Source organism: Rattus norvegicus, chromosome 1, assembly GCF_021556685.1.
Source record: "Rattus norvegicus strain SHRSP/BbbUtx chromosome 1, alternate assembly SHRSP_T2T, whole genome shotgun sequence".
Classification (NCBI taxonomy): domain Eukaryota; kingdom Metazoa; phylum Chordata; class Mammalia; order Rodentia; family Muridae; genus Rattus; species Rattus norvegicus.
The window spans coordinates 25060037-25084517 of NC_141534.1; the positions used below are offsets into that span (position 1 = coordinate 25060037).

The following is a 24481-nucleotide window of genomic DNA, read 5'->3' on the forward strand; positions in this document are numbered from 1 at the left end:
CCTCAACTTTTCCCAGCCTTTCCCTAGTTCAACCACAGAGGTCCCCTCTTTCAGTCCATTGGTTGGGTGTAAGTATCTGCTTCTGTCTCAGTCAGCTGCTTGTTGAACCTCTTGGAGGGCAGCCATGCTAGGCTCCTGTCTGTAAGCACACCATAGCATCAGTAATAGTGTCAGGCCTTGGAATCTCCCCTTGAGCTGGATCCCAATTTGGGCCAGTCAATGGACCTCCTTTCCCTCAGTCTCTTCTCCATTTTTGTCCTTGCAGTTCTTTTAGACAGGAATAATTCTGGGTCAGGATTTTTGACTGTAGGATAGCAACCCCATCCCTCCACTTAATGCCCTGTCTTTTTATTGGAGGTAGAATCTATAAGTTCCCTCTCCCCACTGTTAGGCATTTCATCTAAGGTCCCTTCCTTTGAGTCCTGAGCACCTCTCACCTCCCAGGTCTCTGTTCCATTCTGGAAGCTTCCCCCACCTCCGACCTCCAGAGGTTTCCTGTTTTTATTCTTTCTGCTGACCCTCAGGGCTTCACTCCTTCCCCACCCTTGCCAATACCTGATCATGTTCCTCTTTTCCCCTCCCTGTCCCCTCTCTCACTCAGGTCCCTCCCTCTCTCTGCCCACCCCCCCACCCGCCACACACCATGATTGTTTTGTTTTCTTTCTCCCAAGTGGGATTGAAGCATTCTCACTTGGGCTCTTCAGCTGTTTAACCTCCTTGAGTTCTGTGGATTATATCCTGGGTATTCTATAATTTTTTAGCCAATAGCCACTTATTAGTGAGTGTGTACCATGCATGTCCTTTGGGTCTGAGTTACCTCACTCAGGATATTTTCTAGTTCTATCCATTTGCCTGCAAAACTCATGATGTCCTCATTCTGAATAGTTCACTAGCATTCCACTGTACCGAGTTTTCTGGATCCACTTTTCCATTGAGGGACAACTGGGCTGTTTCCTTTTATACCCATAGATTGATGCATCTCTTAGCCATGATTTTTAACCTGGTTCAGAAAGGAGACATCATGAATTCCTTTTGTGGAATTCCTTCACGCTTCAGTGCTGATCTAAGAGCAAATGGATGCCCTCATAATAGTTGTACCCATATTATACCAGTGCACAAATCTTGTCTGTCAGGTTGGTACTTCAGTTAACAAGATTAGCCTGGTAAGACTGTTTATATATTTTCTTTCCAAACAGTATCCACAGCACCTTCAGAAACTATAAAATCCAGCTCGCAGGTAGAAAGCTTCCATACACACACACACACACACACACACACACACACACACACACACACAAATATATCTCACAGTGTGTGATGTTTCCTTTAGAGACCTTACTAATAATGATGTGTATTATTAACTGCTGAAAATTGTTTTATATTCACTGGTATAATCTTATTTCATGGAAAGTTTTATTTTATCAACATGCTAATGAATGGGGTTTTAGTATCTGAAATGTTAAACATATTTTAAAATAGAAATATTTAAGTGATTCTTAGTGAAAAGAATGGAGAAAGTGGTGGCATTTGATGGAGGTAACAAATAATTAAGATTGTGGCTTGAATTAGTTTTCATCTTATAAAAATACTTTGCTGATAATAATACAAATGATTTAAGTATACTTATGATATGTTTCCCTTTCAATTCATTGTTCTAGCTTTTCTTTGTACAGTGAATATGTAGATCTCTAGGATAGAGAGTGTTGGCAATAATGCAGATCACACATCCTCTGTGGGACATGGGCCTCACTCTACTGTTTCTTATGGGGATGCTAATTTAGTTTTCTTTATGGCATCCACTTTAAATTTTGAAGCAACAGTAGAGCAGTTACAGTATTCCTATTTTTATTGACAATAAAAATCAATGGATATGAAGGCAGCTTTTGGCTTTGATAATTTGGATGGCTCTGGAACTGATAAGTCCCTCATGAAAAAAGGCTGACTGAGCAGTATTCATTATGAATCCAGGTGATGTGGAGCTTAGCTTCTGCTCAAGGCCCTATGAAAGAAGCAGAACATCAACTTTGTGATCCTATGTCTTTGGCCCAGTGCCTGTCCTTCCAAAAACTAAACATTCTTGACCCTTAGGACCTTTATATGAAATACTAGATGATGGTACAGTCTTGTCTGCTTAATAGAATTGAGACTTAAAGATTGTAAGAGACATATAAGCCTCTTGCATTTGTTTTTCTAGCCTCACCCATTCTCCATGCCCTTTGAATTATATTTAGTTATTTCTCTATGTGTTTCCTCTCTGCTTCTCACCTTGCATTTCTAGATATTTTTGCATGGTAACAACTTGAACAGTCTACACCAGCTAATTCATCCTGAGATCCTACCTTCTGAGTTTGGAGGAATGTTGCCGCCCTATGACATGGGGACATGGGCTCGGACCCTGCTAGACCATGAGTATGATGATGACAGCGAGTACAACGTGGATTCCTATAGCATGCCCGTGAATGAAGTGGACAAGGAACTCTCCCCCAAATCCATGAAGAGGTATGCTGTGGAGAGACCAGGAAGGGGCAAAGCTGCTTGGAGGAGACAGGCCGAGTTTAACTTTCTCTCCCCACCATAAATGTTTTCATTTTTGTGTCTTATTCCTTTTTGGTAACTTTTTAAAGTCTTGTAGCAGCAATGATACTTTTTCTTAGAACATATAGTATCAATTAATAACTTAGAAGAAGTCATAAGGGTCACAAAGACACACCACACCACACACACACACACACACACACACACACACAGAGAGAGAGAGAGAGAGAGAGAGAGAGAGAAAGAGAGAGAGAGACTTTCAAACACTATATTCCATCTTGTATTACCTGTTCAGTGTCTCTGTCTAGTCTGCTTAAAGGTAGCCATTTTGTGTGCCAAGCTCTCTATCTTTGTAGGTTTAATCATCAAAAAGTTAATTGTTGAGATAGAGTCCATCTTCCTGTTTTGTCTCATAATGGTTTATGCCTGTTTCTATCTATTAGTGGGTGGGAGAGTTGCAGACACATGCTGCAAAATTGCCTCTGCCTCTGCTTCCTGTAGCAAACAATATGGCTGATTCTCAGGCATCTCCAGACCCCAGGAGAGTGCAGCAGAATGATGATAACAGATAACTCAAGTCACATGACCATTCATAAAAGTGTGTGATTCCCAGCTTCCTCAAGGAAGACACAGTTCACTAGTCATGCTAAAACCTATCATGCACCTTTTTCTCATGAATGCTTGGTGGATCTTTGGTTATGGCTCTGATTCAGATAGTATTACCCACGGTCCTAAACATACTTTCTCCTTTCCATTCTTTCTTTTCTCCTCCCTTCTTTTCTGTCTCTGCCTGTCTTTTTCTATTTGTTTCTCTTTGTCTTTTTGTCACTGTTTCTCTCTCTCTCTCTCTCTCTCTCTCTCTCTCTCTCTCTCTCTCTCCCCCTCTCTCTCCCTATCTCTCTGTCTCATGTGTTTATGCACAAACAAATATATTGTGATGATAATGATGATGATGATGGAGATGATGGTTGTGGTGGTGGTGATGATGATGATGGTATTTTGCACACTACAGGCAACCGGACATCTCCTGGGAGTAAAATTATAGAAATGGAATGTTTCCCTGCAATCATTTCCTCATGTGTTAACAAGTTTGTCTCTAAGCCAACTTTAGGCTTCTGAGCTCTCTTCAGGTGACATCTGTATGCAATAAGTATCAGTAACATGAGGATTTATTAGCCTCCTGAATTATTGTTTGTTAGCATTGTGAAGATTCTGTTTAGTACTGAGGTGGATTTAAAATCAGCAAATGTGTAACTAAAACATTGTGTTTCTCCAACTCTAAAAAAGTCTTTAAAAGAAAAATTCATAAAAATAATTGTCCTTGGATGTCACCTAAGAAAAGCAAAACTACTGAAACATCATTTTACTCCAACATGTATCATAAAAAGGCCTGTAGTGTGCATCTTTAAGTTAATATATTTAGTTTTCACAGAAAACTTGTTAAAACATATTCTCAGTATTTCTCTGCACTACCTGTGGTGGTGTGTTTGTTTGGATCTCTCTCTCTCTCCCTCTCCCTCTCCCTCTCCCTCTCCCTCTCCCTCTCCCTCTCCCTCTCTCTCTCTCTCTCTCTCTCTCTCTCTCTCTCTCTCTCTCCCCCCCTCTCTCTCCCTCTCTCTCTTTCTAAGTGTATGTGTGCATGCATGAGTGTGTGATGAGTGTGTGTGTGTGTGTGTCTGTGTGTGTGTGTCTCTGTGTGTGTGTGTGCGTGTGTGTGTGATTAAGAGGGCTCATCTGGAGACTTCCAGATTGTTGAAAGAAACACTTTTATGACAATGTAACTTGCCTCTCTGGATGTGAGCTATATAAAATTTAGGAGACCTTTTCCCAATCTGTAGGTTGCTATTTTGTCCTGATGACAGGGTTCTTTGCCTTACAGAAGCTTTGCAATTTTATGAGGTCTCACTTGTCTATAGTTGATCTTAGAGCCTGGGACATTGGTGTTCTGTTCAAGAAACTTTCCCTTGTCCTGATGGGTTCGAGGGTCTTTCCCACTTTCTCTTCTAATAGATTCAGTGTATCTGTTTTATGTGGAGATCCATATGAAGTTGAGTTTTGTATAAGGAGGAATTGTATAAGGAACTGATCAATTTGCATGCTTCTACATGCTGGGCACCACTTGAGCCAGCACTATTGGTTGAGTATGCTGTTTTTTTCCCCTACTAGATGGTTTTGGCTTCTTTGTCAAAGATCAGGTGACCATAGGTGTGTGGGTTCATTTCTGAGTCTTCAATTCTATTTTATTGATCTACCTGCCTGTTTCTGTACCAATACCATACAGTTTTTTTTTAAATCACTATTGCTCTGTAGTAGAGCTTGAGGTCAGGATTAATGATTACCCCAGAAGTTCTCCTATTGTTGAGAATAGTTTTCACTATCCTGTGGGTTTTTTTTTTTTTTGTTCAAACTGAATTTGAGTGCTCACTCTATCTCTGTGAAGAAGTGAGTTGCAATTTTGATGGAGATTGCATTGAATCTGTAGAATTCTTTTGGTAAGATGACCATTTTTACAGTATTAATCCTGCCAATCCATGAACATGGGAGATCTTTTCATCTTCTGAGGTCTTCTTCAATATCTTTCTTCAGAGACTTGAAATTCTTATTGCACAGATCTTTCACTTATTTGGTTAGAGTCACACCAAGATATTTCATATTTGTGACTTTGTTAAGGATGTGGTTTTCTAATTTCTTTCCCAGCCCAATTTATCAATCCTATATCCAAGAGAGGTCTAATATACAATATATAGAAAGTGCTCAAGAAGTTAGACTCCAGAGAACTAAATAACCTTATTAAAATATGGGGTGCAGAGCTAAACAAACAATTCTCAACTGAGGAATCCTTGCTGGCTCAGAAGCACCTAAAGAAATTTTCAACATCCTTAGACATTGCGGAAATGCAAGTCAAAATGACCCTCAGATTCTACCTCACACCAGTCAGAATGGCTGAGATCAAAAACTCAGGTGACAGCAGATGCTGGCAAGGGTGTGGAGAAAGAGAAACACTCCTCCATTGCTGGTAGGATTGCAAGCTGGTACAACCACGGAAACAGTCTGGCAGTTCCTCAGAAAGGGGACATAGTACTACCTGAATGCCCAGCTATACCACTCCTGGGCATATACCCAAAAGATGTGTCAACATATAACAAGGACACATACTATGTGCATAGCAGCCTTTGAGCCAGAAGCTGGAAGGAACCCAGATGTCCCTCAACAGAGGAATGGATACAGAAAATGTGGTACATCTACACAATGGAGTACTACTCAGCTATTACAATGACTTCATGATATTCTCAGGCAAATGGAGGGAACTAGAAAATAACATCCTGAGTGAGGCAACCCAGTCACATATGGTTTGTACTCACTGATAAGTGGATATTAGGAAAAAAGAATACTCATGATACAACTCACAGACCATATGAAGCTCAAGAAGAAGGAAGACCAAAATGTGGATGCTTCAGTCCTACTTAGAAGTGAGAGCAAAATGATCATGGGAGTTAGAGGGAGGAAGGGACTTAAGAGGGAGAGAGGAGGGGGAGGGGAAATATGGGGCAGGATCAGGTGTGGGAGGAGATGGGGGAGATGTACAGAGTGTCAGAAAATTGAACAGAGGTGTGTAGCAATGGGGGGTAAGGAACTAGGGTTATTCACTAGAGAGTCTCAGATCTCAAGGAAAGTGAGAGGCACCCAGGACCCAACATTAGCAAAATGATCAACAAAGGGGAGTGAGAACCTGAAGAGACCATATCTAGGGGTTAGGCAGGGCCCCCAGTCGAGAGATTTACCCATCTCAAAAGGATTAACCCAGAATTGCTCCTGTATAAATTTTCCAAACCCAGACACTACTTCTGGTGCCCAGACTGGAGCCTGATACAGCTGTCTCCTGAGAGGCTCTTCTAGAGCCTGACCAGTACAGATGGGGATGCTCTCAGCCAATCATAGGACTGAGCACAGAGACCCCAATGGCAGAGTTTGGGGAAGGACTGAAGGAGCTGAAGGGGTTTGTAACTCCATAGGAAGAACAACAATATCAACTGACCAGATGTTCCCCCAGAACTTCCAAGGACTAAACTACCAGCTAAACATGGAGGGGCCCATGGCTGCATATGTAGCAGAGGATGGCCCTATCTGGCATAAATATGAAGGGAGGTCCTTGGTCCTGTGGAGGCTTGACCATAGGGAAATGCCAGGGCTGGAAGGCAGGAGAGGGTAGGTGGATGTGGGAACCCCTATAAGAAGCAGGGGGGAGGGAGCATGGAATAGGGGCCTTGCAGAAGGGAAACTGTGAAGGTGAATAACATTTGAAATGTAAGTAAAGAAAATAACCAATAAAAATAAAATTTAAAAAATTAAAATAAATATATAAATAAATAAAGCTAAGAATACAGGCATTTGTAATGACTCTAGTTTCCTCTCTAAGCAATGGATAGTGGTCTTCCTCCTATAACAGTATCATTTACCCAGTCCCATCAGAAGCACATATTTCTCTCTTCAGTTTAGCTGTACCTGCACTCACAATGCTTGTCATTTTCCTTTCCTAGAATTTCCTAACACTTTTTTTCAAGACAAGTTCTTCTCTGTAGCCTTAGCTATCCTGGAACTCTCTCTGTAGACAAGTCTAACCTCAAACTCAGAGACCCACTTGCCTCTGCTTCCCAAGTTCTGCGATTAAAGGTGTACATCTATACTACCCAGCTACTAACTGCCCTCTGAAATTCAATCTTTATCTTGTTCCCTCCCTCTGGCCTTCTAGCTCTCTAATGCTACTGAATGCTTGCTGATAACTTCTAAAATATATCCTTTTTTTTTCTTGTTCATTTTGTGGTTAAAAAACCTCTTGCTTGGGTTATTAATACCTGTTACCTATCAGCAGGGAATTCGGTAAAAAAATATTACTAGCACCCCCTTCTCTGGTCAGGCAGGCAGAAGCCTCTCTGGATAGGCTAGTTAACTCTTTATGAACCAGAGAGGAAGGAAAGGAAAATAACCAAAATCTTTCATGCAGGAAAATGTGCACAGAAACATATACATGCATATGCCCATACTTTGACCAGGCTGAGCTGTCTGTCTCAATCAACTCCACAAATATTCATGCACGCTCTCAAACTTATGTATATACCTTTACATGTACATATAGACGAACAGACATTTATATTTGGGTGGATGGATGGATGGTTGGATGGATGGATGGGGCAGAGCTCCCCAAGACAAACCATCCAACCAACCAACTTTATTTGCTTTCTCTCCATTTTATACCTTCTTAAACAAAATGTTCTCCATGAAATTACCTCAGAGATAAAACATTACATAAAATTGGAGTTACAGATATTAAATTCAAAGCAATGTTTCATTCTAATATGCTCACTCCAAGTTCAAAGCAACAGATTTTATGTGGCCTTATCAATAGCATATACCTGTGGCTTTACCCTTTGACCTAAATGGTTTTCCTTGGACACATATTTTACCAAGCCTATTTCTCTTCTTAGTGTGATTATGAAAGCTCATTTTATTTCTTATTATGCAGCCTTTATTTACTACTATTATGAGGAATGGGCACATTACATACTTGATTCTAACTTTATTACATCTTTCTAGAGAAGCAGCTAAGACCATCTCTTAAAGATTTCTTCTTAAAATTATTTGAATCAAATTAGGAATTCTATTCATTAATTCATCTCAACAGCATTAATTCATGAAAGTTCATGTTTAAGTTCATTTGCAGAAAATCTGATCAATAGGGTGAACTAATGCCCAGAGATTATTCTATTAGTTTAATAATGGCGGGAACGTCATATCAGCTGCATGACTCAAACATGACATAAAGTCTCTTTGGGACCTTGCCATTGAGCTCATGCATTGTGGATCATGCAAAAAAAAAAGGGGGGGGGCTGCTAGCCTTATCCTATCCTAGACGGCTTCTGACATTTTCCCTTCTCTCCTTCGTAATCCACATGGAAATCCAAAAATCCTTTTAAAAATGTGATTTAAGTCATTATACAACTCTTATTTAAATTTTAAATGGCTGAAGATTATATCATGAATAAAGAACTCCTTATGACTTCACAAGACACTATATCATCTGGCCCTACCCACATTGCTTCTCAAGGTAACCACACTTCCTTTCTCTCCTACTTTCAGATATAGTAACCATCTCTCTGTGCTTCAGCTTCTCATCTTGACTCTCTCTCAAACCTTTACTGGTCATCTCTGGCTGGAGTCCTTTCTGCATGCCTCTTCAAGCAGCTAGTAGCAGGCGAATACATCCTCAAAATTTCCTTGCCCCACTTTCAACCACTCAGTCTCACCCATTCCTATGTGCTACTCATTCCAGTCATTTTATATCAATCACTCTCCCTTTAAATTTTTTCATAGCACTTAGATGTGCTGTGAAATGACTGGGGCTAGTTTGATGTTTACTTTATAGCATAAACTTCATGGAGTCCTTTGTGTCAGTGTTTTTCTATTCTGAGCTCTGAATGCTTAGTTCCTGGAGAAAGTGGGCTCTCTGAGGTGGCTCACTACACACCAGTTGAAAGAAAGAATGAGTAATTTTCTGGCTTTCAGTGGCAACCTACAGTCAGTAGTTATGACTAATATGTAACATCTGAACTGGACGTAACTGGTGGTGCCTACATTTCTTGTGTTGACCTTGTTAGCTTCTATTCTGTTGATAACTGTTATTGCAAGAAGTCAAAGCATGTTGTTGACTCACATTGAAAGTCTTAAAGTAACAGTCTACTAGTCTACCAGTCATAACCTTTTAATGATATGTTCTGCATTTAGCCTTGTTTCAAGAACATTATTTTGATGGAGTTACATTGTCCTTGTTTGATAAGCTTTGTAGCCCTAATTTGAAGTCAGTTTGGATCCTGCTTCTCTACTCCAATTAATTGGCGGATTTCATTCCTGACTACCTGGCTCTTAGCCCATCTACTACTAGATGAATAGAGTTTTAAAGGTTCTTGTTCTTTCAGGGATGCTTATAATGTGGGAAGGTTTTATCCTATTGGGGTTTTGTATTGCTGTTTGAGTTTGCCTGGGAGAGAACATGGTTAGTTGAAAACATGCAAAGTTTACCAGAGTGTGCCTGTCTTTAGTACTTGGGATGTCATTTACCTTATACCCTTCAGGTCCTAAGATAGTGGCAATATGCAGCAGGATTAATATATTTTGTTGAATAGTAAGTAACTTTTAAGAGACTACTATCAGAAAGAAAATTGGCTCTTTCTTAGAAGTCATCAATTGTCAATAGCATCTCAGTGAAGGTTTGGTACTTTATGAGTTGCCTCTCTTCCAACACTCACTCACCCCAACTGCTCATCCATGCAGGGACTTTGGCTGGCTTGTCCTTACTCAGGTATTATGAATGCAGTCATAGCCACTATGAATTCATATGATCTGGAAATGCTCCTTTGTTGCATATATCCATTTTGTTGAATGGTATGAACACTTATTACTGCATGTTAATCTGTATTCTACTGACTTGCAAAAATCGACATTCCTGTTTTTTGAAGTTAACTATATGATAGTACTAGTCCCATCTTATTGATAAGGAGAGTAAGAGATGGTAAGGAAAATGTACTCCAGTTCTAATTTCAGTAAACCAACAATCATGTTCTGTGAGCTACTTCCTTAACCCTTTCTGCTGGTTATTTGTGTATGTGAGGTTTAGGTCTGTGTTATTATATTTTATACTCACAATCTCAATGCAAAGTAGGGTTCTCCCACAATTATACATGTAAAAGAGCATAATCTTAGGAGTTTTAATCGCCTTCCCATGATTAAAAAGCAAATAAATTAGCTATAAAAGCAACTCGTATTAAAATACTTGTCTCTGAAATGCAGGTGTAAAATATTTTGGTGCAACCTGTTATAGTTGCATAGTTACTGAATAAATATATATCAGATTACTAAACTTTACGTACTATATTTTTTTCATGGTGTATCTATGTAAATGTTCACATGTGTATGGGTATGTGTATGTGTGTAGGTGTATGTGTATGTGGGTGGGTGGGTGTACATTAATATGGAGCCCAGAGGTCAATGCCAGGTGCCTTCCTTGACTCCTCGTACATCATTGTCTGAAAAGGGGTCATTCATTGATGTGGAAACTCACCAATTTTATTACACTGACTGGCCAGTGAGCTTCAAGAATCCTCCTATCTCTAGAACCCCGGCTGGGTTTAGAGGCACTGGTAAATACTCAGCTTATAATTTGGTGTAAAAAAATCCAAACTCAGGTCATCACATTTGCATGGCAGTAATTTTACCAGCAAGTTATTTCTCCAGCCATTAAAAAAAATGGAATGTTATTCCCTACAAAGACATGGGAGTTATCCAGAACTTCTGAATATAAGTGGTAAAATTATAGAGGACAGATTCCTTATCATGGGAAGAGATAGAAGTAATAGCTATGATCTTACACAACCCATCCTCTTCTTTCATATAAGAGAAAAAGATTAAAACCCTAGACTAAATACAGTATAGTTGGGGCAACCAAATACCAAAGATAGCCCTAATCATTCTTCTGAGACAGTGACATAAAAATGGAACAGAGACTGAAAGAGTAGCCATCCAGAGACTGCCCCAACTAGGGATCCATTCCATTTGCAGACTTTAAACCCTGACAGTATTGCTGATGCTAAGAAGAGCTCACTGTTAGGAGCCTTGTATGGCTGTTCCCTTAGAGGTTCCACCAGCACTTGACCAATACAGATGCAGATGTATACCATCAATCATCAGAATGAGCCCAGGACCCTAATGGAGGAGTTAGGGGATAGACTGAAGGTGCTGAAGGGTATTTCAACCCCATAGAAGAACAATATCAACTAACCATACATCTCAGAGCTCCCAGAGACTAAACCACTATCCAGAGGGTATACATGGAGGGATCCATGACTCCAGATACATATGTAACATAGGTTGGCTTTATCTGGCATTAATGGCAGGGGAGGCCCTTGGTCCTATGGAGTCTTGATTCCCCAGTGTAGAGGAATGCTAGAACGGTGAGTCAGAAATGTTTGAGTGGGTTCCCTCATAGGGGGAAAGGGGTTAGGGAATAGGGGATATGGGATGGAGTGTTTGTGGAAGGGAAACCCAGAAGGGGATATCATTTGAAATGTAAATGAATAAAGTTATTAATAAAAAGAATACTCAAGAAGGATGACCAAATTGCGAATGCTTCACTCCTTCTTTAAAAGGGGAACAAGAATACCCTTGGGAGGGAATAGGGAGGCAAAGTTTAGAACAGAGGCTGAAGGAACACCCATTCAGAGCCTGCCCCACATGTGGCCCATACATATACAGCCACCAAACTAGATAAGATGGATGAAGCAAAGAAGTGCAGGCCGACAGGAACCGATGTAGATCTCTCCTGAGAGACAGCCAGAATACAGAAATTAAATAGGCGAATGCCATCATTAAACCACTGAACTGAGAACGGGACCCTGTTGAAGGAATCTTAGAAAGGACTGAAAGAGCTTGAAGGGGCTTGAGACCCCATATGAACAAAAATGCCAACCAACCAGAGCTTCCAGGGACTAAGCCACTACCCAAAGGCTATACATGGACTGACCCTGGACTCTGACCTCATAGGTAGCAATGAATATCCTAGTAAGAGCACCAGTGGAAGGGGAAGCCCTGGGTCCTGCCAAGACTGAACCCCCAGTGAACGTGATTGTTGGGGGGAGGACAGTAATGGGGGGAGGATGGGGAGGGGAACACCGACAGAGAAGGGGAGGGGGATGTTGGTCCGGAAACCGGGATAGGGAATAACAATCAAAATGTAAATAAGAAATACCCAAGTTAATAAAGATGAAAAAAATAAATAAAAAATATAAAGAATACTTCAATATTCATTTTTCTCTATGAAACAATTGTTTATTTAATAAATTGAGTCTTTTCTGGTGAATCTTGTACTTTAATAATATAATTAGTTCCATTACATTTGTTTTTATTAGGAAGTACAATTGTAATTTAGCTGAGAGTCTTCCTTTTCTGGAGTTAGTGAAGTTTGCAAAGAGGCACATTGCTGCAGCAAATAGTAATTAGGTAGAGTGCAGCAGTGTGGAAGAAATGACTAGAGGGGCCTCTAAAAGGGCATCTGCTTCTTAATGCCGTAGCCATGAAAATGAGTTCTTCCTGCCACTATATTAGCATGTGTCATTGTTTTCTCTCCCTCCCATTTTAATTCTCTTTCCTAATGATCATCTGGAATACAATTCCAGATTAACAAAAGCACATACATGTGTGTATGCATATATGTGTGTATACAAACATATTTGTATGTGTATATATGCATGTATACACTTATGTATGTTTATATGCATATATGTATATGTATAATGTACATGTGTATATATGTGTAGTTGTATGTGTATATATATGTAAATGCACAGTATACTCATATAACATATATATGTTTTTTTCAAATTATGTGCTTTCTCTTTCTTAATCTGTTTTAAAATATTGTATTTATTTATATTCCAAAAGTATGACTTCCTTCCTGGTACCCCCTTCCCAAATTCTTTCCTCCCTTACTCCTTCCCCCACCTCTAAAAGTGTATTCCCCTACCCACCCTCCCATGTCCATCTCCTCCCCACCAATATCCCTCTTCCCTGGAGCATCAAGTTTCCACAGGATTGAGCACATCCTTTCCCACTGAGGCCATACAAGGCACTTTTCAGCTACACATGTGCCCAGGGCCATGATCCAGCTCATGTATGCTTCTTGGTTTCTGGCTTAGACTCTGGAAGCTCTGAGGGGTCCAGGTTAGTTGCCACTGATGTTCTTCCTAAGGAGTTACAATCCCCTCAGCTCCTTCAGTCCTTCCTCTTACTCTTCCATAGGGGTTCCAACCTCAATCCAATGATTGGCTGTAAGTATCTGCATTTGTTTCAGTCAGTTGCTGGTAGAGCCTCTGTGGACAGCAATGACAGGCTCCTGTCCACGCACACAATATGGCCTCTGTAATAGTGTTAAGATTTGTTGTGTACACATGGGATGGATGTCAAGTTGGGCCGGTCACTGAATGGCCTTTTCTTAAGTCTCTGCTCCATTCTTGTCCCTGCATTTCCATGCAGATCCTGACCAAATAAACGTTTTTACTTTAAAAAACTTTAACTGTTTCTTGAAGCATTCAAACATATGGTTTCTTTATTTGGATACTCTAGTGGGAAACATGACAAAATTACATTAAATTCTGATATTTTTGGTTGATTTAGCTTTTGAATTAAAGAGATTATTAGAGTAATTATTAGAGATGATAAAGAAATAAGTTATAAATATTTTGGATTTGTTTTATAGGGTATTTTAAAGCAGGAATTAAGCCTCTTACAAATGTCATAATCATCTTTCAATTAGTTTCATTTTCCATCCAGAAATATTTTATCAGAAAATATCTGTTCTATACTAGAAAATATCAGTATTTCAAAGAGAATATTCTGGTTCAATTGTCGGGAGACCATCAATCTTATTACTCTATGCATAGAACCCCTTGCTGTTCATAACTCTGGAAGGCAGAGGGGATTGTCTGTTCACTCTAATGCCAAACTCTACATGTATGCAATCCACAGTTCATAAATGTCTTGATCCAGGGTTGAGACAATTCAGGGCCATGGAGGAAGCAGTGGTGAATTAGAAAAAAAAATGACTGAAGAGAATATTTGTGGGTAATTACTGGGGCTGACTCATTGACCTTGGCATTATTCTTTCCAGATCTCAATCAGTAGTGGACCCTACAGCACTGAAACGCATGGATAAAAGTGAAGAAGAAAACATGCAGCCTTTACTTTCTCTGGACTGAGAGATTTTCCACCCTTACACCATGGATTAAAAATGGGAGGTCCTGGCTCTTAAAACAGGGACAGTACTGTGGGATTAGCCTGCTGAACAACTGTATTCATGTTTATGTAGCATAATGTTTAAGGCATCTGGCTTTCACATTTGCCTAAACCATGGGTGCCCTGGGCTAGATTTTAAAAAGTCAATAATTTATTCTGTAAGTGCCAAGTTCTTTGTAAATACAATATAGTCTTCATATCTAGTTTGTAAATTTTGGTAGTAATTTAATTTGGGAAAGATTGACTCACGGGATTGAGCCAGTGATATGGACTATAATAATAAGCATAAGAACACATACATACACTATAAAATTTAATTTAATGTATCCTTGTTTCCTATGATGCCATATATCTGCTATCATAGTGAATTGTTTCAATGTTTTTCTTTAAAACACTGTCAGTATTCAAACATACTTTGGTCACAGCAAGGTCAATTATTTCCCAGAAATTGTTATAATTAATGTTTTTCTGTTTAGTGATTTTTCTTTCAGAGGAACTATTCTGGAAACATCGGTGGCTACATTCTGAAGAAAAATTGTGGCTGATGAGCTGGGAAACCAAACCAAACCTGAGCTCTTCTCTGTCCTTTGATTTGGAGTTTTTCAAGAAAATGTGTTTCCCCACTTAAGATGAGGAATTCTGAAAAAGAATGTGTTTTTAACTTGTTTTTGTTTGTTTGTCTAAATGCCTGTCTTCACAATGTTTTCTTACTTAAGTTCCCATTATAACCCCTGTCTGATGTACTTCAGAATATATTTCCACCCAAATTCTTTGGCAAAGTAAATGAGAATTTAGTTTCAGAGTCATTTGACAGACAATTTCGAAGATAAAATTTACTACTTACAGATGTGGACTAATTTCAGATCATTGTGGAAGTGTTGAAAAATATAAATGACATATGACATAGATAATTTTATTGAGTTCTAATAAACTCTTGATATGACAGCCTTTAAGATGTCATGGAAAATGACTGTTGGTGAAGAGAATGAAAATGAGAACATTTGACAGACTTCAGGATACCTATTTTAGTACTTCATAAAATGAATCTTGAATATGTGTATTCTTAATAAATATGGCTTTACTTTCCTATTAAGAATCAACAAAGTAAGAATCAACAATGCTAAGATAGGTAGCAGGCAATGAAGAGCAAAAGAGTTTTTCTTGAATTTAAATGAATTATCCTGTTGTTCTTACATGCTCATGTTTTCTTCTCAGGAAAGGGGAAAAGAGTAGATGACATCTGACAGATATAAAGTAAGTGATGGAGAACACAGAAGATGACATAGACCAGTTTAAGTCTAGATTCAAATTTGTGTATAATTTAAAGACTCATTTTATAAATTGTATAATTATACCCATTGCTAAACATCTTAATTCCTGTGTAGAAAGGCAACAGTTTTATCATGCTCTTGGCATGATGAATTTTTGAGATTGAGAATTACCACTCTTTGTTCCAAACAAAATACCTCCAAGATCTTTTAGAAACTAGTATATGTCGAGGCATCTTGCGGTCTTGTAAAGGAGTCTCACATTAGCCAAAAACTTCAAAAAAAAAAAACCAGTTATAATTATGAAACCCCAAATCTCAAAGTTGAATCAACAAATCAATTCACAGAAACATAAGCTACCTAATGCTTACAAAATCACAAAGATAATGAGTTTTTAACAACTACTTTATTCTTAAAGAAAGAATGAGAAACTTTAATTGGGTGCAGAGTAATAGTGATGATAGTGTGGGTAGACTGATCTCATGTCGAGGATTGGCATGAAATGGGGATTAAAAGCCAGGTCAATTCTATTCATGAAGAACTGAAATGACAGTTATTGATGTATAAGCTGTTGTCTACCTGATATAGATTCTGTTATAAACATGCATCTGGCACTGGGCGTCTCTGGAATAAAGGAAGAATAAAGTAAGCACAGGCAGGCAATCTCATACTATTGACATGCTTCATTTGTTGACGGTTTTCAGAATTCTACCAGCTTCAGAAGGCCCCCAGCATGGCCAGCTAACTTCTAACTTCTACTGTAAAGTTAGTGTCACATATGAAAATAACCAGTGTCATCCACACTCTCTTCTAATCCCACATTTGGCATTGCCAAGCGTCAGCTCCTCTTCACACGAGCAACTGAAAGTTGGCTAGATGGTCTAGAATGTTTTTAAAATGAATGAGCAAATTAAAACAATGATGCCTTTTGATTTTTCTATATGTGGGTTGAAAGCTGCTGAAGCAAAGGATATTTATTCTAATTTATAAAATTTGTTCAGGCAAACTTCACCCCTCGTGGTGGTTTATACCACGTAGCACCGCTTATGGTAGAGGATCTAGTGAGTGAGCATCCCAGTATGTTTTCACACTAGGTGGCCTTGATGGAGTCTATTTTTTACTTTCAATCCTAGAGTTTGGCTTTGAAATGGTCACTACTTGACATTTGTGAACTTGAAAGAGATACCATTTCGATTTGGCATAGTCCAGTTGACAATTGCTCTGTACTTTTTTTTTAAACATGATGATGGACATTGGCCCCAGTCCTGAATGTAACAGTCAGGTGTTCTACCTTTGAGCCCTACACCAAATCCCAATTTATTTTTTCACTTTTTCTGTTCTATCATTTCTATCTTTCTTTCAATTGTTTCAAAAAAATGGCTGCATCCAAAACTGGCTTAGAAACAAAAAGCACTTCTTACCATGTTCTTGGTGACAAAATTTGTTGTTATTTGGTAATAAGATAATATCATAACATATACCCTAAGGAGTGTGAAGAAGTGTCTCTTTAAAAATAGAATAAAGCACCAGGAATGGCATACACAATTTATTTGCACTATCTTAAAAAAAAACAACAACCCACATATCAATATGGTCTTCAGTATTGTAAAGGTAACAGGTAGCTATCACTTGAAGAAAGATTTCCAAGGATGTTGTTTGATGATTTTCATACAGTATTGTTTGTTGTACAAGATGAAAGCAGTAACTTTAACCCATGCTATTTAAAACAGAGCACTATGTTAAATATTATAAAATGTTGTAGTAGTAATTAATAAGCAGTGTATGAAGAGACCAAGCATCATACCATGCGACCTCTTACTATTCTATCCCTGGTAGTCTCTCCGCCTCCATGGCTAGTCCCTTCAGTTTCTTCTGTGGACTCTGTTCACATTCCCAGCATCTGCCCACTATGGCTAAAGTCACAATTTCCAGTAAACTTTTAAAATCAAAACTCTAGAGGCTTGCAACTTATTAATCAGATTTATATCAGTAAATTCTCACCCCACAAAGTGTCACACAATAAACTCAGAGTCAATTGATATTGATTTCACTTGCCTGACTAGATTATCCATCCCTTATAAGACACCATAGCTACCTCTGGCAATTTAAAGGCACACAGATCTGGGTCGTTCTTCTCCTCCATCTTGCTTCTCCCCTTCTCTCCTCTCCCACCTTTTAAAAACTTTGCCCCTGCCTTTCATTTTCACTGCCCAATCACAGGCCTTGCCTTATCTCGTGCCTGCCCTCATCTGCATATAGACATCAATCCACAGGTATTAAGCAAAAAATTTCAAGCAAATTGTTAAATTTGATATGCATGATTTTTTTTCAGGAAATGTGTTTGCATTTGTGTGGCCTGCAGCATTCTATAAGCCACGTCATAGAAGATGCTCATTGGATGCATTAAAATTTTCATATCCTTAAAGAGAAAAACCTTGTAAAGTGTTCTCTTTATTATGGCTATGCAGGTCGCAGCGTTTAATCAAGCATTTAAGGTTTCTGTAACATTCCCAAGGGAACAGAACAGACAGTGTAGACCATGAAAGAGGAAGCATTTTAGGCTACAAGAAACAGATATGAGTCATCTCACGAGGAAACCTTTAGAACCATAGTGGGCTGCTTCTATTTCCACACACAACTTTAGGTTTACCACCATATCCACGGTACATTAAGGATGTTTTGTTAGGAAAGTCTGCTGAGAGACTGTATATCTGCTGCTTTATTAGAATTCTCCTGGTTGGGTTGGTACAAGTTATCCCTTTGCTTCTTTCATTGAGTACATATATCTTAACTATTCCTTGAAAAGTTGCCGTGAGCCATGATGAAATTCCAGAAAGATTATCAACACAGAATAAAATGGCCCTACCCAAGTCTCAGCATGTGCTAATTCAACTTTCAGTGCATACGGTATTGATGCTTTACATCAGTAGGCCATAGGCATTCCAGTTTAGACCTGCTTTGTGAACAGGGAGCCTGAAATAGCAGTGCTCTTTGAACCTGTGAAGCTGCTACAGGAAAAGGCACACATGGAACAAATGGACTTGTCTTGTTTTGAGCTAAGGAAAACAGCTCCTATGAGCTATTGTAATGACTGGTTACTGCTCAGCACTTCCTATTGGTGGATAAATAGAAATACAAGCAGGCCTTGCCTTTGCAGCATTATTAGCTCCCTGACTAACTTTACAGTCTAGAGAAGAGTTTTCATGCATCCAAGGTTTTAGTTCATAAAAATCCAGAGGTTACTTAGTCCCATACATACTGTTATGAAGTTTGTTATTTAAAAAACATGGGAAAGAATCCACCTAGACTGTACATTTAAAACATACAATTTAATTTCTGAGGAGTGAAATGCTTAAATTGGACCTATTTTTCAAAGGAGTACAAATGTTACTATAGCAATGAAAATCATTTAGAAACCAAATTGTTGTTGCTATAATAACTGCGTTTCAGAGCAAGGGTTGACAAATGTTGACAATGTAGAAGGTATTTGTCATTATCTGACTCACTTTCAGATTTCCATGAAAATTTTTCTGTCCTTTATGTTTTCATAATTGTTGATTATGAATTTATTATTTTTGTGAATAAAATAGACCTAGATAAAACATAACTAAAGTTAAACAATATCTTTAGCATGACCCAGTTCTCAAATATTTTGAAAAATCTTAATGATATCTATATAATTGACATATCACAGGTTCAAGCCATTGTCTTATTTTTGATCTAGTTTTGTTTTAGGCTCTGTGTCATTGCATGATGTTTTTTTTAGTTGCAAATTTTTATAATAAACAAAATACATTTAAAAATAAAGCTAAAAGTGTACATTCTTTGTCTTTAAAGTTCCAATAATATCTACAACAAAATTATGTAAGTGTTGCAAACATGCCAACCACTTCATTATTTGGCTTAAATTTATTATTTATTTTATTGTACATTGTTTGTACTCCATTGTCCATTACTTACTATTTGAACTCTTGAGGGAGTTCTTCATGGTAAAGCATTATGGTAAAGCAGATCTCTTATATTCTAAGAGACTGAGAGTTTTGCAGGACTTCAATATACCTTGAGGTCACTGAAGATTTAATAATGCTATCCTACTATGTGCTCAGCCTATTCAGTTTTCTCTGAACAATGTAACAACCAACTTCAATTGCCTTGGATTTCCCATGTAATCGACTTTTGCATAATAAATACAATGCATACCTGTAGTCCTATGAACTCTTCCATGCCCTGACATAGAACAATTCATTTGAATCATTTGCTAAAAGCAACAAATAGAGTTGGTAAAAACAGTCTCCGAAAATGAATATTCACCCAAAATTTTGAGCATAAATTTGGACATATATTGAGAAATAGTGATGTTCTTAGTACTGTTTGTTGTCTTGTCAGTTGGGATATGTTGAAGCCATTGCCTCATTCTCTTGTAAAACCCGGATAAAGATTTCTGTAAAATGTCCCTTGTTCCTTCTCTATTAGATATTTTCTATGCTGGCCAGTAAAGCAAAGCAAAGCACTTTGGTAGACACACAGACAGTCATACAAACAGAGAGAAACACTGGAGAGAATTGCAAGAGAGTCTTCAATCAGGAACAAATTCTGACTCATATAATGGAGAGACAGAAGCCAGAAGATACTGGGAACACAGAGAATCCAAATATGGACTCTCTCTTGGTTAAATGACTCCAACAGGAAATGCTTTTATTTCTTTTCTTAGAAATGTGACAAGGATGCAGTATTAGTAATCTCGAGTAGACTTTTGCTAACATAATGTACTCAGTAATTTATTCTAACAGAATTAAAAATTGAAAAGCAATTATTTTTGGCAAGAATACAGTTCTGTCAACTGTATTCGTTTTATGTAGGGCATCCATTGAGTAGGTGTTGGATGGGCCATATCTGAAAAAAATGATGGTTTCTAGTGAAACGTATGAAAAGTGCATGAGAATTTTATTTAAAGAGATTATTCTTTTTCTCCTGGCAAGAATGCCTCATTCTTTTCTAATATTTGTATGTTTGAAACAAAGGGAAATATATAATTGCATAATTCATTTCACTAAGATGTTACTTAGCATCTGATCACTTTATAATCCTTCAACAGAGTATGAAGAAGGAAAACGGTGTACTGAGGAAAATAGCCTTATGTGTAGCATAACTTTCACTTCTTCATAGAAAACAATTGGATTGGGCAAGAATTCAAATCCAGAAATTAGGATTATAAGAACAATCTAAGTAAATGTCAGTGAAAATAATTTCTGGTGGAAACATTAAGTAAAATAAAAATATTCAGCCTGACTGAAGAGTTAGTATTTTCCCAGACTTCCAATTTTCTCTTGTATGTGTGTGTGTGTGTGTGTGTGTGTGTGTGTGTGTGTGTGTGTGTGTGGTTATGTGTTCAATCACTGCCTTAATGTTTCTTTTTTCTCTTATACAGTCTATTAAATCAGAATAAAATTTCTCATTTAGTCAATAGTATTTTCAAAATAGAAACTATATTAAAATAAGAAGAGGAGACCATCAAACATTGAGCAGGGTGTAAAGAGAGAGTTAACTCTGAACACATGCACATGGGGGTATATTTTTACTTCATTTTTCTTTTATTGAAAACATTTTTATACAATATATTCTCAATATAATTCCTCTCCCTTAACTCCTCTAAGATCCTCCCACCCTGCCTCCCATCTGTATCCAAATCCTTTTTGTCTCCACATAGAAAACAAGCAGGCATCTAAAGAATAAAATAAGATAAGATATAAAACAAAACCAAACAAGCTAGAAATTGGACAAAACATCCAAACAACAGCAAAAAAAGAGACAAAAAAGAGCACAAGAAACAAATTTAGATGCTGAGACACAACTGTATACATAGGAAGCTCCATTTGGGGATGAAAGATGTTGAAGTAATAACATTTAGATTGCCTTCATACATGTACATATTTTTGGATTTTTTATTGGATATTTTACTTATTTACATTTCAAATGCTATTCCCTTTCCCAGTTTCCCCTCTGCATCCCTATTGCAGTCCCTACCCTGCTTTTACAAGATGCTTCCCCACCCACCTACCCACTCCCTCATCACTGCTCTGACATTCCCCTACATTGGGGCATGAAATCTTCATAGGACCAAAGGCCTCTCTTCCCATTGATGCCAGAAAAGGCCATTCTTTGCTACATATGCAGCTGGAATCATGGGTCCCTCATTGTGTACTCCATATACGTATTTTAAAAAGCATGTCCTGTATTAGAGTTCATGTGGCTCTCAAATGGCCTCTAATTTTAGTTGCCACTTCCTAGATTTCTTCCATTGCCATCTCTTTTCTTCCTCTTTCTGTTTAATCCTCCCATTCCTATGCCACTGTCTCGCACACATCCCTAACTATTCTATTTACCCTTCCCATCTGTCCATTCTATTCCTGTACTATATGACTAACATTTGTGGTTTTTCATATTATACTTGCTTATTGAAGAGTTGGCTTAATTTGCTTATTAATTCCTTGTATTGTCATTGTGTTTTTACTTTATTTATTTCAGTCCTGAGTTTGATTGTCTTTTCTTTATCATATACTCCTATTGGAGTTCATTTTTTCCTTTTGTTCTAGAGCTTTCATGTATGCCATTAAGTTGCTAATATGAGACCTATCCAATTTTTATGTAGGCACTTAGTGCTATAAATTTGTCTTTTAGAAACCCGTTCATTGAGTCACATAACCATTTTAAATTTCTTTCCTAATCTCTGCCTTGCCCCATTTTCATTTGGTAGTGAGTTATTCAGTTTTCATGAGTTTATATAATTTATGTTGTTTCTTTTGTGACTGATAGCTTTAATCCAAGTTGATTATACAGAATACAGAGAGTTATTTCAATTTTCTTGTGCCTGTTGAGACTTGACTTTGTGTCAAATTTGGAGAAATCTCCATGAGCTTCTGAGAAGGAATTTTTTGTGTATGTTTGGGTAAAATGTTCTGTAAATACCTGCTATGTCCATTTAATTTATGACATCATTTAGCTCCAGAATTTTTCTATTAAGTTTTTGTCTGGATGACCTGTCTATTGGCAATAATGGGGTACTGAAATTAGTCATTATTACTGTGTGTGTGTGTGTGTGTGTGTGTGTGTGTGTGTGTGTGTGTGAAAATGTGATGCTACTTGTACTAGTGCTTCTTTTCTTTCTCTACATTTACATCACTTTCATAGCTGCCTCCTCCAAGTTCCTCCTAACAGAGTCCTTACCTCCATTTCCATTCTCTTTCTTCTCTGAGAGCGTGGGACTCCCTGGGTATTTGTCTACTATGGGGTATCAAGTATCTGCAAGGTTAGGTACATCCCCGTTCACTGAGGCCAGACAAGGCAGCTCAGTTGGGGAATGGATTATACAGGTAGGAAGTGACTTTAGGAATAGCCCCCATTCCAGTTGTCATGAGACCCACATGAAGACTGAGCTTATGTTCTGCTACTTATGTGTTGTGGAGGGGGCTTGGTTTTGGTCCAGCCCATGTGTGTTCAGTCTCTGAGAGTCTACAAGGGATGAGGTTAGTTGACTCTGTTGGTTTTCCTATGGAGTTTGTATCACCTTCAAAGCTTCTACAGGGGCTTTCTTTCACCAACTCTTCCATGAGAGTCCCTAAGTTTCGTCCAATGTTTGGCTGTGGGTCTCTGTAACTGTTTCAGTCAGCTACTTGTGAAGACTCTTATGTTAGGGTCTGGTCTGCAATTATATCAGAGTATCACTGATAGTATCAGGGATTGGTGCTTGCCCATTGGATGGATTTCAAGTTGGGCTAGTTGTTGGTTATCCATTTGCACAGTCTCTGCTCCATATTTGAGCCTGCATTTCTCGTAGACAGGACCAATTTTTGGTCAAAGGTTTTAATGGTGGTTTGGTGTCTTTAGCCCTACACTATAGGCTCTGCCTGGCTACAGGACACCTCCTATTTCTTTTAGGAACTTGGGTAACCTTGTGTTTGGTTCATAGATGTTTAGAATTACACTATTTTCTTGATGGATTCTTCTTTTGCTACTTAGCTTTGGTTTGTAGTCTAGTTTTTTTTTTTTAACTTGAGTATTTCTTATATACATTTCGAGTGTTATTCCCTTTCCCGGTTTCCGGGCAAACATCCCCCTCCCCCTCCCCTTCCTGATGGGTGTTCCCCTCCCAACCCTCCCCCCATTGCCGCCCTCCCCCCATAGACTAGTTCACGGGGGGTTCAGTCTTAGCAGGACCCAGGGCTTCCCCTTCCACTGGTGCTCTTACTAGGATATTCATTGCTACCTATGGGGTCAGAGTCCAGGGTCAGTCCATGTATAGTCTTTAGGTAGTGGCTTAGTCCCTGGAAGCTCTGGTTGCTTGGCATTGTTGTACTTTTGGGGTCTCGAGCCCCTTCAAGCTCTTCCAGTTCTTTCTCTGATTCCTTCAACGGGGGACCTATTCTCAGTTCAGTGGTTTGCTGCTGGCATTCGCCTCTGTATTTGCTGTATTCTGGCTGTGTCTCTCAGGAGAGATCTACATCCGGCTCCTGTCGGTCTGCACTTCTTTGCTTCATCCATCTTGTCTAATTGGGTGGCTGTATATGTATGGGCCACATGTGGGGCAGGCTCTGAATGGGTGTTCCTTCAGTCTCTGTTTTAATCTTTGCCTCTCCCTTCCCTGCCAAGGGTATTCTTTTTCCTCATTTAAAGAAGGAGTGAAGCATTCACATTTTGATCATCCGTCTTGAGTTTCGTTTGTTCTAGGCATCTAGGGTAATTCAAGCATTTGGGCTAATAGCCACTTATCAATGAGTGCATACCATGTATGTCTTTCTGTGATTGGGTTAGCTCACTCAGGATGATATTTTCCAGTTCCAACC

At 38.6% G+C, this 24481-nt stretch overlaps 1 protein-coding gene across 2 annotated transcripts in view; it reads left to right on the top strand.

Annotated features, from left to right (window-relative positions):
* The window catches only part of Clvs2 (clavesin 2), a 111107-nt gene extending 91659 nt beyond the window's left edge, over positions 1-19448 (top strand). The window contains 2 exon segments of one of the 2 annotated variants that reach the window (NM_001410322.1): positions 2279-2499; positions 14249-15326. In NM_001410322.1, the coding sequence (NP_001397251.1) occupies positions 2279-2499; positions 14249-14336 (309 nt within the window). In that variant the 3' untranslated portion in view covers positions 14337-15326. 2 annotated transcript variants of the gene reach the window in all.
* Positions 19449-24481: the final 5033 nt, after the last annotated feature.